The 13,562-nt window shown below is 39.1% G+C and overlaps 1 protein-coding gene across 8 annotated transcripts in view; it reads right to left on the bottom strand.

Annotated features, from left to right (window-relative positions):
• The window catches only part of ICA1L (islet cell autoantigen 1 like), a 70,350-nt gene that overhangs the window by 44,118 nt on the left and 12,670 nt on the right, over positions 1-13,562 (bottom strand). For 2 of the 8 annotated variants that reach the window (XM_087435639.1, XM_087435635.1), the window contains exon 1: positions 533-643. The exons of 5 other annotated variants lie outside the window; for them this stretch is intronic. In XM_087435639.1, the coding sequence (XP_087291765.1) occupies positions 533-642 (110 nt within the window). In that variant the 5' untranslated portion in view covers position 643. Of the gene's footprint in view, positions 1-532; positions 648-13,562 lie in introns of those variants that run through there. One more of the 8 variants, XM_087435640.1, reaches the window with a different exon arrangement.

Consider the following 13,562-nt stretch of genomic DNA (forward strand, 5'->3'; position numbering starts at 1 on the left):
ATTTTTAAATTGGGTTGTTTGGAAGGCAGAGTCAAGATGGCGGCGTAAGCAGACTCGGAACTCACCTCCTCCCGTGGATACAGCCGATTTACAACTACTCGTGGAAAAATTACCCCTGAGACAGAACTGAAAACTGCATAAGAGGGACTCCCGCAACAACGGACAATCCTAACTGAGGTAGAAGAGGCAGAGACTCCCTTCTGGAGAGGAAAAACGCCGCCTTCACAAGCCGCCAGCTTCGCGGCCGCCGGGAGCAGCTCACAGGTACACAGCCTCCCTGGAGGTGCGGGGCCCTGAGCTGGGGAGCGCCCCCGCTGTGGGCATTTTGTGGACCCAGCACAATCGAGACCAGCAGCATAATATCTGACTTTGCCTGCTACTAAAACACTGGGGAGTACCCCCAGAAAACTCGGTTCACAAAGAAACTAAAACTGGCTCTTAAAGGGCCCGCGCACAAACTCACCCGTTTCAGAAAGCATCCTAAAATCACCAGAAAAAAAGGTGCACAGTGCTGTGGTGAAAAGAGACTCACCTAATAGGCCCTGAGTGCATCTCGGTGAGGGGTGAGACCTCTCCAGGGACTGGGACATTGGCAGTGGCCATTGTTGTGGCCTGGTGTGGGCGTGCTGACACAGATGCCATTGGAGTTCTCCCTGAGGCCTGCTAGCCCAGGGTCTGCCCCACCCACTAGAGCACCGATTTAATCCAGCTCAGCCAGGGCAGGCAGCCCACCCTAGAGACTGGCCCCACCCAACAACAAGCCCTCAGGCAACTTGTGGGCCTGCATAGCTTGGTGACTGGATTCTGTGCAGCCTGGCAACTGAGCCGACTTGAGCAGGGCAGGGTGTGCACAAGGAGAGGGTGGAGAGTGTGGGGCGGTGGCGGAGTGTGTGGGGCTCCCGCCGTGGAGAGACTGGGTCCGCTTGGGGAGGTCGGGGTGCTCACACGGGGCAGGACTGTGTTGACTGTGTGTGTGGACCTGTGGGCGGCAGGGTTTGTCAGCTGCAGAAGACTTGTGCTTCTCAAAGACCCACATAGGAGGTTTGCCCCACCTTCCAAAGCCTGAAACGATTGGGTGCTCCTGTGCCTGAGGCCAGCCCCACCCAGCTGCAATCCTCAGAGAGCTGACAAGAGACCTAATAGGCTAGAGGCTTACAGCAATTGTAAGGCCCTGAGCCTAACAACCTGCCACGCTGGGGGCCTACTCACTTAAAAGAAATACTGCAACACAAATGTGGTATTAGAACTTGCAGCCAACTGTGCTGGGGCTCCCCACACCTGATAAAGAGACTGAAGGGCCCACAACAACTACAAGCAGCTGAGCATTACAACAGCTGGCCAGGAGCGTAACTCAGCCTCCCTGGGTGCCTACAGGGAGAGCAAACAGGCCACAACAGAAGGACACACGTAGCCCACATAGGGGTCACACCTGGAACATTAAGAACTGAGGGAAGCACACTACAGTCCTCCTAAGGCATCACTTACATAAGGTCACCTATCCAAGAGCAGGAGACACAGCTGACCTACCTAATACGTAGACACAAGCACAGGGAAAGAGGCAAAATGAGGAGGCAAAAGAATACATTCCAAGTAAGGGAACAGGACAAAACCCCAGAAAAGGAACTAAGTGAAACAGAAATGAGCAACCTACCTGACAGAGAGTTCAAACTAAGAGTGTTAAGGATGCTCACTGATCTGGGGAGAAGAATAGATGAACTCAGTGAGAATGTCAACAAAGAAATGGAAGATATAAAAAAGAACCAATCAGAAATGAAGAATACAATACTGGAAATGAAAAATTCATTAGAGGGACTCAAAAGCAGAGTAGAGGATACAGAAGAACGGATCTGTGAGCTGGATGAAAGACTAGAAGAAATTACCCAAGGTGAACAGGTAAAAGAGAAAAGAATTAAAAAGAGTGAGGACAGTCTAAGGGACCTCTGGGACAACATCAAGCACACTAATATCCGTGTTATAGGTGTCCCGGAAGGAGAAGAGCGAGACAAGGGGCAGAGAATCTATTTCAAGAAATAATAGATGAAAACTTCCCTAACCTAAGGAAGGAAACAGACATCCAGGTACAGGAATCACAGAGAGCCCCAAACAAGATAAACCCAAAGAGGCTGACAGCAAGACACATCATAATCAAAATGTCCAGAATTAAAGATAAAGAGAGAATCCTAAAAGCCGCAAGAGAATGTCAAGTTACATACAAAGGAAACCCCATAAGGCTATCAGCTGACTTCTCAGCAGAAACCTGACAGGCTAGAAGAGAATGGCATGATATATTTAAAGTGCTAAAAGGAAAAAACTTACAGCCAAGAATATTCTACCCAGCAAAGTTATCATTCAAAATGGAAGGAGAGATCAAAATTTTCCCAGATAAGCAAAAATTAAAGGAGTTTGTCACCAAGAAACCAGTGCTACAAGAAATGTTAAAGGGACTGATTTAAGGGGAAAAGAGAAGACCACAAATAGGAAAAATTATCTATTTCCATGATTAGAATGTAATGGATACAAATACACAAAAAAGAGGTTAGATATGATATTAAAAACATAAAAGGAGGGAGAAGGGGAGTTAAGAGTACAGCTTTCAGACAGAGGTCAAACTAAAGTGACCATCAATTCTGTATAGAAGAAAGGAACAGAGAAGGACTACTAAAACACTGAGAAAAAAAAAAAGTTAAAAAATGGCAGTAAGTACATACTTATCAATAGCTACTTTAAATGTCAATGGACTAAATGCTTCAATTAAAAGGCATAGGGTGGCTGACTGGATAAAAAAACAAGACCCATATATATGCTGCATACAAGAGACACACTTCAGACCTAAAGACACTCACAAACTGAAAGTGAAGGGATGGAAAAAGATACTCCACACAAATGGCAATGAAAAGAAAGCTGGGGTAGCAGTACTCATATCAGACAAAATAGACTTTAAAACAAAAACTGTAAAAAGAGACAAAGAAGGGCATTACATAATGATCAAGGGAACAATCCAACAAGAGGATATAATACTTGTAAATATCTACGCACCCAATGTAGGTGCACCTAAATATATCAAGCAATTATTAACAGACATAAAAACAGAAATAGACAGTAACACAATAATAGTAGGGGACTTTAACACTCCACTTACACCAACGGATAGATCATCCAAACAGAAGATCAATAAGGAAACATTGGCCCTAAACGACACACTAGAACAGATGGACCTAGTAGATATAAACAGAGCATTCCATCCAAAAACCGAAGAATACACGTTCTTTTCAAATGCACATGGAACATTCTCCAGGATTGATCACATATTAGGCCACAAAACAAGTCTCCATAAATTTAAGAAGATTGAAATAATACCAAGCATCTTTTCTGACCACAATGGTATGAAACTAGAAATCAACTATAGGAAGAAAATCAGAAAAGCCACAAATACGTGGAGATTAAACAAAATGCTACTGAACAACGACTGGGTTAACAAAGAAACCAAAAAATACCTGGAGACAAATGAAAATGAAAATACGACATGCCAGAATTTATGGGATACAGCAAAAGCGGTTCTAAGAGGGAAGTTTATAGCGATACAGGCCTATCTCAACAAACAAGAAAAATCTCAAATAAACAATCTAACAATGCACCTAAAGGAACTGGAAAAAGAAGAAGAAGCCAAGCCCAAAATCAGTAGAAGAAGGGAAATCATAAAAATCAGAGCAGAAATAAATGAAATCGAGACCAAAAAAACAATAGAAAAAATTAATAAAACCAAGAGCTGGTTCTTTGAAAAGATCAACAGAATTGACAAATCTTTAGCTAGACTCACCAAGAAAAAAAGAGAGAAGGCACAAATAAGTAAAATCAGAAATGAAAGAGGAGAGGTTACAACAGACACCTCGGAAATACTAAAGATTATAAGAGAATACTATGAAAAGCTATATGCCAACCAATTCGACAATCTGGAAGAAATGGATAAATTCTTAGAATCATACAACCTTCCAAAACTGGATCAAGAAGAAGTAGAGAATTTGAATAGACCAATCCAGTAAGGAGATCGAAACAGTAATCACAAACCTCCCCAAAAATAAAAGTCCAGGACCAGACGGCTTCCCTGGGGAATTCTACCAAACATTCAAAGAAGACTTAATACCTATCCTTCTCAAACTCTTCCAAAAAATTGAGGAGGCGGGGAAGCTCCCTAACTCATTCTATGAAGCTGACATTACCCTGATACCAAAACCAGACAAGGACAACACAAAAAAAGAAAATTACAGGCCAATATCACTGATGAACATCGATGCAAAAATCCTCAACAAAATACTAGCAAATCGCATACAACAATATGTTAAAAAGATTATACACCATGATCAAGTAGGATTTATTCCAGGGATGCAGGGATGGTTTAACATTCGCAAATCAATCAACGTAATACACCACATTAATAAAATGAAGAATAAAAATCACATGATCATCTCAATAGATGCAGAGAAAGCATTTGACAAGATACAGCATCCATTTATGATAAAAACTCTGAATAAAATGGGTATAGAAGGAAAGTATCTCAACATAATAAAGACCATATATGAGAAACCCACAGCTAATATCATCCTCAATGGTGAAAAACTGAAAGCCATCCCTCTAAGAACAGGAACCAGAGAAGGATGCCCACTGTCACCACTCCTATTTAACATAGTACTGGAAGTCCTAGCCAGAGCAGTCAGGCAAGAGAAAGAAATAAAAGGGATCCAAATTGGAAAGGAAGAAGTGAAACTGTCACTATTTGCAGATGACATGATTTTATATATAGAAAACCCTAAAGAATCCACCAGAAAACTTTTAGAAGTAATAAATGAATATGGTAAAGTTGCAGGATACAAAATCAACATACAAAAATCAGTTGCATTTCTGTACACTAACAACAAAGTAGCAGAAAGAGAAATTAAGAATACCATCCCATTTACAATTGCAACAAAAAGAAGAAAATACCTAGGAATAAACTTAACCAAAGAGGTGAAAGATCTGTACACCGAAAACTATAAAACATTTCTGAAAGAAATTGAAGAAGACACAAAGAAATGGAAAGATATTTTGTGCTCTTGGATTGAAAGAATTAACATAGTTGAGATGTCCATACTTCCTAAAGCCATCTATAGATTCAATGCAATCCCTATCAAAGTTCCAACAACATTTTTCACAGAAATAGAACAAAGAATCCTAAAATTTATATGGAACAACAAAAGACCCCGAATAGCTAAAGGAATCCTGAGAAAAAAGAACAAAGCTGGAGGTATCACACTCCCTGATTTCAAAATATACTACAAAGCTATAGTAACCAAAACAGCATGGTACTGGCACAAAAACAGACACACAGATCAATGGAATAGAATCGAAAGCCCAGAAATAAACCCACACATCTATGGACACCTAATCTTTGACAAAGGAGCCAAGAACATACAATGGGGAAAAGAAATTCTCTTCAACAAATGGTGTTGGGAAAACTGGATAGCCATATGCAAAAAAAACGAAAGTAGACCCTTACCTTACACCATACACAAAAATTAACTCCAAATGGATTAAAGACTTGAATGTAAGACCTGAAACTGTGAAACTTCTACAAGAAAACATAGGCAGTACGCTCTTCGACATCGGTCTTAGCAACATGTTTTCAAACACCACGTCTGACCGGGCAAGAGAAACAAAAGAAAAAATAAACAAATGGGACTACACCAAACTAAAAACCTTCTGCACAGCAAAGGAAACCATCAACAAAACGAAAAGACAACCTAACAATTGGGAGAAGATATTTGCAAACCATACTTCTGATAAGGGCTTAATCTCCAAAATATATAAAGAACTCATGCATCTCAACAACAAAAAAACTACCAACCCAATTAAAAAATGGGCAAAAGACCTGAACAGACATTTCTCCAAAGAAGATATACAGATGGCCAACAGACACATGAAAAGATGTTCAAAATCACTAACTATCAGGGAAATGCAAATCAAAACTACAATGAGATATCACCTCACGCCCGTCAGAATGGCTATAATTAACAAGACAGGAAACAACATGTGTTGGAGAGGATGTGCAGAGAAGGGAACTCTCATACACTGCTGGTGGGAGTGCAAACTGGTGCAGCCACTGTGGAAAACAGTATGGAGATTCCTCAAAAAATCAAGGATAGAACTACCATATGATCCAGCTATTCCACTGTTGGGTATTTATCCAAAGAACTTGAAAACACCAATTTGTAAAGGTACATGCACCCCTGTGTTCATTGCAGCGTTATTCACAATAGCCAAGACTTGGAAGCAACCTAAGTGCCCATCAAGGGACGAATGGATAAAGAAGATGTGGTATATATACACAATGGAATACTACTCAGCCATAAGAAACGATTAAATCCAGCCATTTGTGACAACATGGATGGACATTGAGGGTATAATGCAAAGTGAAATGTCAGAGGGAGAAGGTCAAATACCGTATGATTTCCTTCATTAAGTAGTAGATAATAACAACAATAAACAAACACATAGGGACAGAGATTGGATGGGTGGTTACCAGAGGGGAAGAGGGGAGGGAGGAGGTTGAAAGGGATAATTCGGTACATGTGTGTCGTGATGGGTTGTAATTAGTATTTTGGTGGTGAACATGATGTAATCTATGCAGAAATAGAAGTACAATGATGTACACCTGAAATTTTTACAATGTTATAAACCAATGTTACTGCAATAAACAAAAAACTAAAAAAATAAATAAATAAAAAAAATAAATTGGGTTGTTTGTCTTTTTTACTACTGAGTTGTAGAGTACTGGGATTTAGATTGGGATGGCATTGAATCTAAATATTAAGTTGTGCTGGACTGGCATCTTAACAATATTGACTCTTTCAATCCATGAACACGGTGTCTATCTCTATTTATTTAGGTCTTCTTTCATTTCTCTCTGCAGTGTTCTGGAGTTTTTAATATACAGGTATTGCACATCTTTTGTTTAATTTATTCCTAAGTATTTTATGTTTATTGATGCTATTATAAATAGCATACCTCCCAGTCTCATCAAAAGCCTTTACATCTGTATATATATATATTTTGTGTGTGTGTGAGGAAGATCAGCCCTGAGCTAACATCTGATGCCAATCCTCCTCTTTTTGCTGAGGAAGACTGGCCCTGGGCTAACATCTGTGCCCATCTTCCTCTACTTTATATGGGACGCCGCCACAGCATGGCTTGCCAACCAGTGCGTTGGTGCGCTGTATATTTTACTACACCAAATTCCACGCTTTCATTTTATTTCTCAATGTTCTCACCATTACATGAGATGTTTTGAATCTCTGAGGGGGCCAAATAAATGGCATCCCTTTTAAAAAACAAATAATATAAAGTGTAGTAGCTGGAGGCCAAAATACCATTTTTTGTTACTAACAATGGCAAAATTTGTGGATATAGCTTAGTGTGAGAGTTAAATGGTCCTCCTAACTGAGCATTAGGACTAAACAAATTTGCCAACAGGTAGAAGTAACTGGATCATGGCAGGCTTCTTCACATGGGAAAAGGAAGAATGCTCACCATTATTTTATTTTTTTTGAACTCACACGTTCTTTACTTGTGGCCAATAAATGAATCACATAATCATCTTTCCTTTTATATGAACATTTCAACTGAGAATAAAGCACACAGGGGGTGCAGGCAGAAATTCAGGATGTAACTTTTTTTTCAAAACATAGTATTTCCAGCCTACATCATGGCATCTGTGTTCACCAGCACAAAGCATAACTTGGCAGTGAACACCAATACATTCACACAAGCAGATGAAGCTACAAGCACGAAGAGGCTGATTTAAAATCAGGTTTTCAGTTAATGAGTGTACTTGGTGTAATGCTGACATCTACACTGTAGTGGAAACTGTGGCTTTGAGGTTACTTAGGTTCCCTACTATTGTAAACCATCTTACTCTGCAAAATCCTCAGAGTGACTATACTTTTAAAGTAGGTTTCAGGTATTAACCATGCCTTGTAAATAATGGAAAGTAGAATCATTTTACAAACCAGAAGGCTGAGGCATAGACACTTGACAAAATGAGTTGGTGGTCACAGCCAGGGCAAACTCCGTGTGCTTATGACAATTTAGATTCTTCTCTTCTATCTATTAGGTCTCAAAAATTTCTCCCCAATCATTTCTGACTCAAAACTTTCAATTATTGGTTGATGACTATAAATAAGTTTTTTATTATTTCTTCCTTCTACCAAGTAGTAAGCCATTTTACCCTCTCCATCCTGGGGACTGAAATTCTCTAACTTTCACCATCAACAAAACTAGAGTTAAAATCAAGGGTATAATTAGTCTTTTTTTATTTGCATTTTTTTAGTTGAGGTAACTGATTTATAACACCGATACATTTCAGGTGTACATCATATTTTGCCTTCTGTATAGAAGTGTACATTGTATTCACCACCAAGAGTCTAGTTGCCATCTGTCACCATATAAATGTGCCCCTTTACCTCTTTCACCCTTCCCCCACCCCCACCATTCATTCATTTATTTATTTTTTTTTGCTGAGCAAGAGCCACCCTGAGCTAACATCTGTTGCCAATCTTCCTCTATTGTGTATGTGGCTGCCATCACAGCATGGCCACTGACAAAGGAGTGGTGTAAGTTTGCACACGGGAACCCAGGCTGCCAAAGCAGAGTGTGCTGAACTTAACCACTAGGCAACTGGGGCTGGCCCCACCATTATTTCTTATATCCTATACTTTCCTTCTTTGCTCTTGCAAAGGTCCATTCTTTAATAGTTCCTTTAGAGAATCCCCTGGGTAGAAAATTCTCTTAGTCTTGGTATCTATGAAACTCTATGTTTGCCTTCATTCATAAATGACAGTTTAATTGTATACAAAAATCTAGATTGGGAACACTTTTCCTTTAGTTTTCCATTTTTTAGCTATCATTCTTGGTCCATGTGAGACTCAATTTTCTTCTTTGTTCATTTACTTGTACATTCATTCCTTTTTAACAGCTTTCTCATTTCCACCTCTCCTCACAATCATTCTAATGTATTTGATGAGTACCTTTTTATTTGAATGTGTTCTTGTAAAATGTGCTGTTATGTACATATTCTAATCCACACAAATGATGTTGTGCTGTAGATTTCATTTCTGATTTTGGGTTTTTTTTTCACTCAGCCTTTTGTTTTTAAGTTCTATATATGTTGCTATGTATGTATCTGTTTTGTTGTTTCTATTACATAGCATTCCTTAGCATTCCTTAGTGAAGATAGAGTCCCCACGTCTTAGGGCATTTACTATAGTCAATGAGAAGTCCGGGGTCAAACTGCCCCTCCTTTAAAAGTAAGCTTTCTTTTTCTCTTTGAATCTTTTAAAGAGTTTTCTCTTTATCCTTAATGTCCTGAGGTTCTCTCAGATGTGTTTAGGTAGAGTATATTTTCATTGTGGAAATGTTTTCCTTCAGTTCTAGAAAATTCTAAGCTATTATCCCTCCACATATTTCTTTTCAGCCATAATTTCTTCTTTTTATCTGAATCTTTTATTAGGTGTTATTCTTTGTATGTCTTAATGGCTCATTTTTATATCTGTGTTTTTCTGTTATATTTTGGATAAATTCCTCAGTACAATCTTCAAATGTATGAATTCTCTTTTGAACTCTGTCCAGTCTACAGTTCATCTCAGCTACTGAGGTTTTTTTTCAATACAGTGACTGTTTCTTTCTTTTTTAATTTCTAAGATTTCTAATTGGTTCTTCTTCATATTCTAATTTCTTGTCCTTTTTAATGGATATCATTCAATAATTTTCTCTTTGGCACCCTAAATATATAGAATTCTTAGACTTTTTCATAAAATTATTTTCATCTGGAGTGAATTCATGTTCAAAATGTTGATTCTGTTGGTTGAATTTTGTAGGCTCATTGTGAGTACACAATCTTTTAATTTTTTCCTTCTTCCTCTCTGTGGTTATTCCTCCTTATCTATGGTTATACAGTTGTCTCTACTTCACCTTCAGGGTTCCCACTTCCACAGTGTCTTATACTGATATTTTAGGGCCCCTGATACAGTGATATCTGAAATACTGTTGATCTAATTGGTGAGTTGAAGGAACACTGCATGGGAAGCACTTTCAATTTCCACCAACCTGCCGAAACCAAACTCCCAGAGGCCAGGACCTACTATTATACTGAGAGCTCAGCACACTTGTTTCAGCCCCACTCACCACTCTGTCTTTCCATTTTGTTTCTGGTCCATGTTTATCTTATTATTTAGCCAAAATATATTTTTTGGAGTTTGTTTTTTTATTTGTGATTACCATGAATTTGGAGCAAACCTTACTGTACGATCTTAACTAGAAATCCCTTTTACTTCTAGTAAGAGTACAATTTTTTTTTTCTTACTTGAACACAGTGACCACATAGAACACTTAATTCATTTATACACTATACAACATTTAAATTTTTTAGCTATCTCCCAGATTTGGAGTACAAACCTTAAAATAAAACATATTGACATTCTCTTTAGAGGTAGTTTTGTCCTCACTTTACTTGTAACATCTCATTACTGTGACATCACTGAAAAGCAAGACAGACAGACTGATGGTAATATGCAAACTGAGCACTGAAATCCACTTGAGAAAAATAATCGCTGAAGATTTTTGATTAAATATAATATTACTGTTTGATGCAATTACGAAAATACAATAGACAAGTTTGCTGTTTAATATTAATGTAGCATTCCTGATTACTGTGGCTCCCAAGCCATGAATTTTCTTACAAACACAATCAACATTTCCTCAAAGAATCTGAGTTTGTTAATGATTCAACTTTCGGTGGGGGGGGGGGGGGGGGAGAACTGATAGGAAACACTCCAAAATGTCAACAAAGGTTTTCTTTGCAGTGAGATAAGAGATGACAGTTTCTGTAGTGTCCAAATTTACTACAATTAACATGTATAACTAGCTTTTGTATAACTCTTGTTATTGTGAAAAATATTTACTTGACTATCAAACCAAGTTAAATCTTTTTGGTTTTGTCTTTTATGTTTTATTAATATTTCATTTATTATTTTACAAGGATAACATGGGGCTATTGCAGGTTCAGTTCCAGACCACCACAATAAAGCAAAATTGCAGTAAAGCAAGCCACATGTATTTATTGGTTTCCCAGTGCATATAAAAGTTATGTTTACACTTTACTGTAGTCTATTAAGTGTGCAACAGCATTATATTTTTTAAAAAATGTATATACTTTAATTTAAAATGCTTTATTGCTAAAAAATGCTAACCATCATCTGAGTCTTCAGCGAGTCTTTTTGCTGGTGGAGGGTCTTGCCTCAATGTTGATGGCTGCTGACTGATCAGGGTAGGGGTTGCTGAAGGTTGGGGTGGCTGTGGCAATTTCTTAAAATAAAACAACCGTGAGTTTGCCACATTGACTGACTCTTCCTTTCACAAACAATTTCTCGGTAGCATGCAATGCTGTTTGATAGCATTTTGCCCACAGCAGAACTTCTTTCAAAATCAGAATCAATACTCTCAAACTTTGCCACTGCTTTATCAACTAAGTTTACGTAATACTCTAAATCCTTTGTTGTCATTTCAACAATCTTCACAGCATCTTCACCAGGGGTGGGTTCCATCTCAAGAAACTATTTTCTTTGCTCATCTATACTAAGCAACTCCTCACCCACTAAAGTTTTATCACGAGATTGCAGCACTTCAGTCAGATCTTCAGGCTCCACTTCTAATTCTAGTTCTCGTGCTATTTCCACCACACCTGCAGTTACTTCCTCCACTGGTCTTAAATCCCTCAAAGTCATCCATGAGGGTTGGAATCAACTTCTTGCAAACTCCTGTTAATGTTGATATTTTGACCTCGTCCCATGAATCACGAATGTTCTTCATAGCATCTAGAATGGTGAATTTTCTCCAGAAGATTTTCAATTTACTTCCTCCAGATCCATCAGGGGAATCACTATTTATGGCACCTATAGCCTTATGAAATGTATTTATTAAATAATAAGACTTGAAAGTTGAAATTACTCCTTGATCCATGGGCTGAAGAATGGGTGTTGTGTTAGCAGGCATGAAAACAACATGAATCTCATTGCACATCTCCATCAGAGCTCTTGGGTGACCAGGTGCATTGTCAATGAGCAGTAATATTTTGAAAGGAATCTTCTTCTCTGAGCAATAGGTCTCAACAGTGGGCTTAAATTATGCTGTAAACAAATGTGTGTTGTCATCCAGGCTTTGCTGTTCCATTTATAGAGCACAAGCAGAGTAGATTTAGCATAATTCTTAAGGGCCCTAGGATTTTCAGAATGGTACATGAGCATTGGCTTCAGCTTAAAGTCATCAGCTGCATTAGCCCTTAACAAGAGAGTCAGCCTGTCCTTTGAAGCTTTGAAGCCAGGCATTGTCTTCTCCTCTCTAGCTGTGAAAGTCCTATATGGCGTCCTCTTCCAATATAAGGCTGTTTCGTCTGCACTGAAAATCTCTTGTTTAGTGTAGCCCCCTTCATTAATGATCTTAGCTAGAGGTTCTTGATACTTGCTGCAGCTTCTACATCAGCACTTGCTGCTTCACCTTACACTTTTTAAGTTAGAGAGAGGGTTTCTTTCCTTAAAACCTCATGAACCAATTTCTGCTAGCTTCAAACTTTTCTTCTGCAGCTTCCTCACTTCTCTCAGCCTTCAGGGAATTGAACAGAGTTAGGGCTTTGCTCTGGACTAGGCTTTGTCTTAAAGGAATGTTGTGGCTGGTTTGATCTTCTATCCAGACCACTAAAACTTTCTCCATATCAGCAATAAGGCTCTTTCTCTTTCTTATCATTCGTATGTTCACTGGAATAACCCTTTTAATTTCCTTCAAGAAGTTTTCCTTTGCATTCACAACTTGGCTGTTTGGCACAAGAGGCCTAGCCTTCAGCCTGTCTCAGCTTTCAACATGCCTTCCTCACTAAGCTTAATCATTCCTAGCATTTGATTTAAAGTGAGAGACATGAGACTCGTCCTTTCACTTGAGCACTAGGAGGCCACTGTAGGACTATTAACTGGCCTTATTTCACCATTGTTGTGCCACCGAGATGGGGGAATGGCCAGTCAGTGGAGCAGTGAGAACACATACATTTAGGGGCCGGCCCGGTGGCTAAGCGGTAGAGTGTGCCCACTCTGCTTTGGCAGCGCGGGGTTCACAGGTTCGGATCCCAGGCACGCACTGATGCAGCGCTTGTCAAGCCATGCTGTGGCAGCGTCCCATATAGTGGAGGAAGATAGGCACGGATGTTAGCCCAGGGCCAATCTTCCTCAGCAAAAAGAGGAGGATTGGCATCAGATGTTAGCTCAGGGCTAATCTTCCTCATACACACATATACATTTATCGATTAAGTTTGCCCTCTTCTATGGGCATGGTTTGCGGTGCTGCAAAACAATTACAATAGTAACACCAAAGATCACTGATCACAGATCACCATAATAAACATAATAATAATGAAAAAGTCTGAAATATTGTGAGAATTACCATAATGTGACACAGACATGAAGTGAGAAAACGCTGTTGGAAAAATGGCG

This window comes from Ceratotherium simum, chromosome 9, assembly GCF_057802395.1.
Source record: "Ceratotherium simum simum isolate JZ-2026a chromosome 9, ASM5780239v1, whole genome shotgun sequence".
NCBI classification, from domain to species: Eukaryota; Metazoa; Chordata; class Mammalia; order Perissodactyla; family Rhinocerotidae; genus Ceratotherium; species Ceratotherium simum.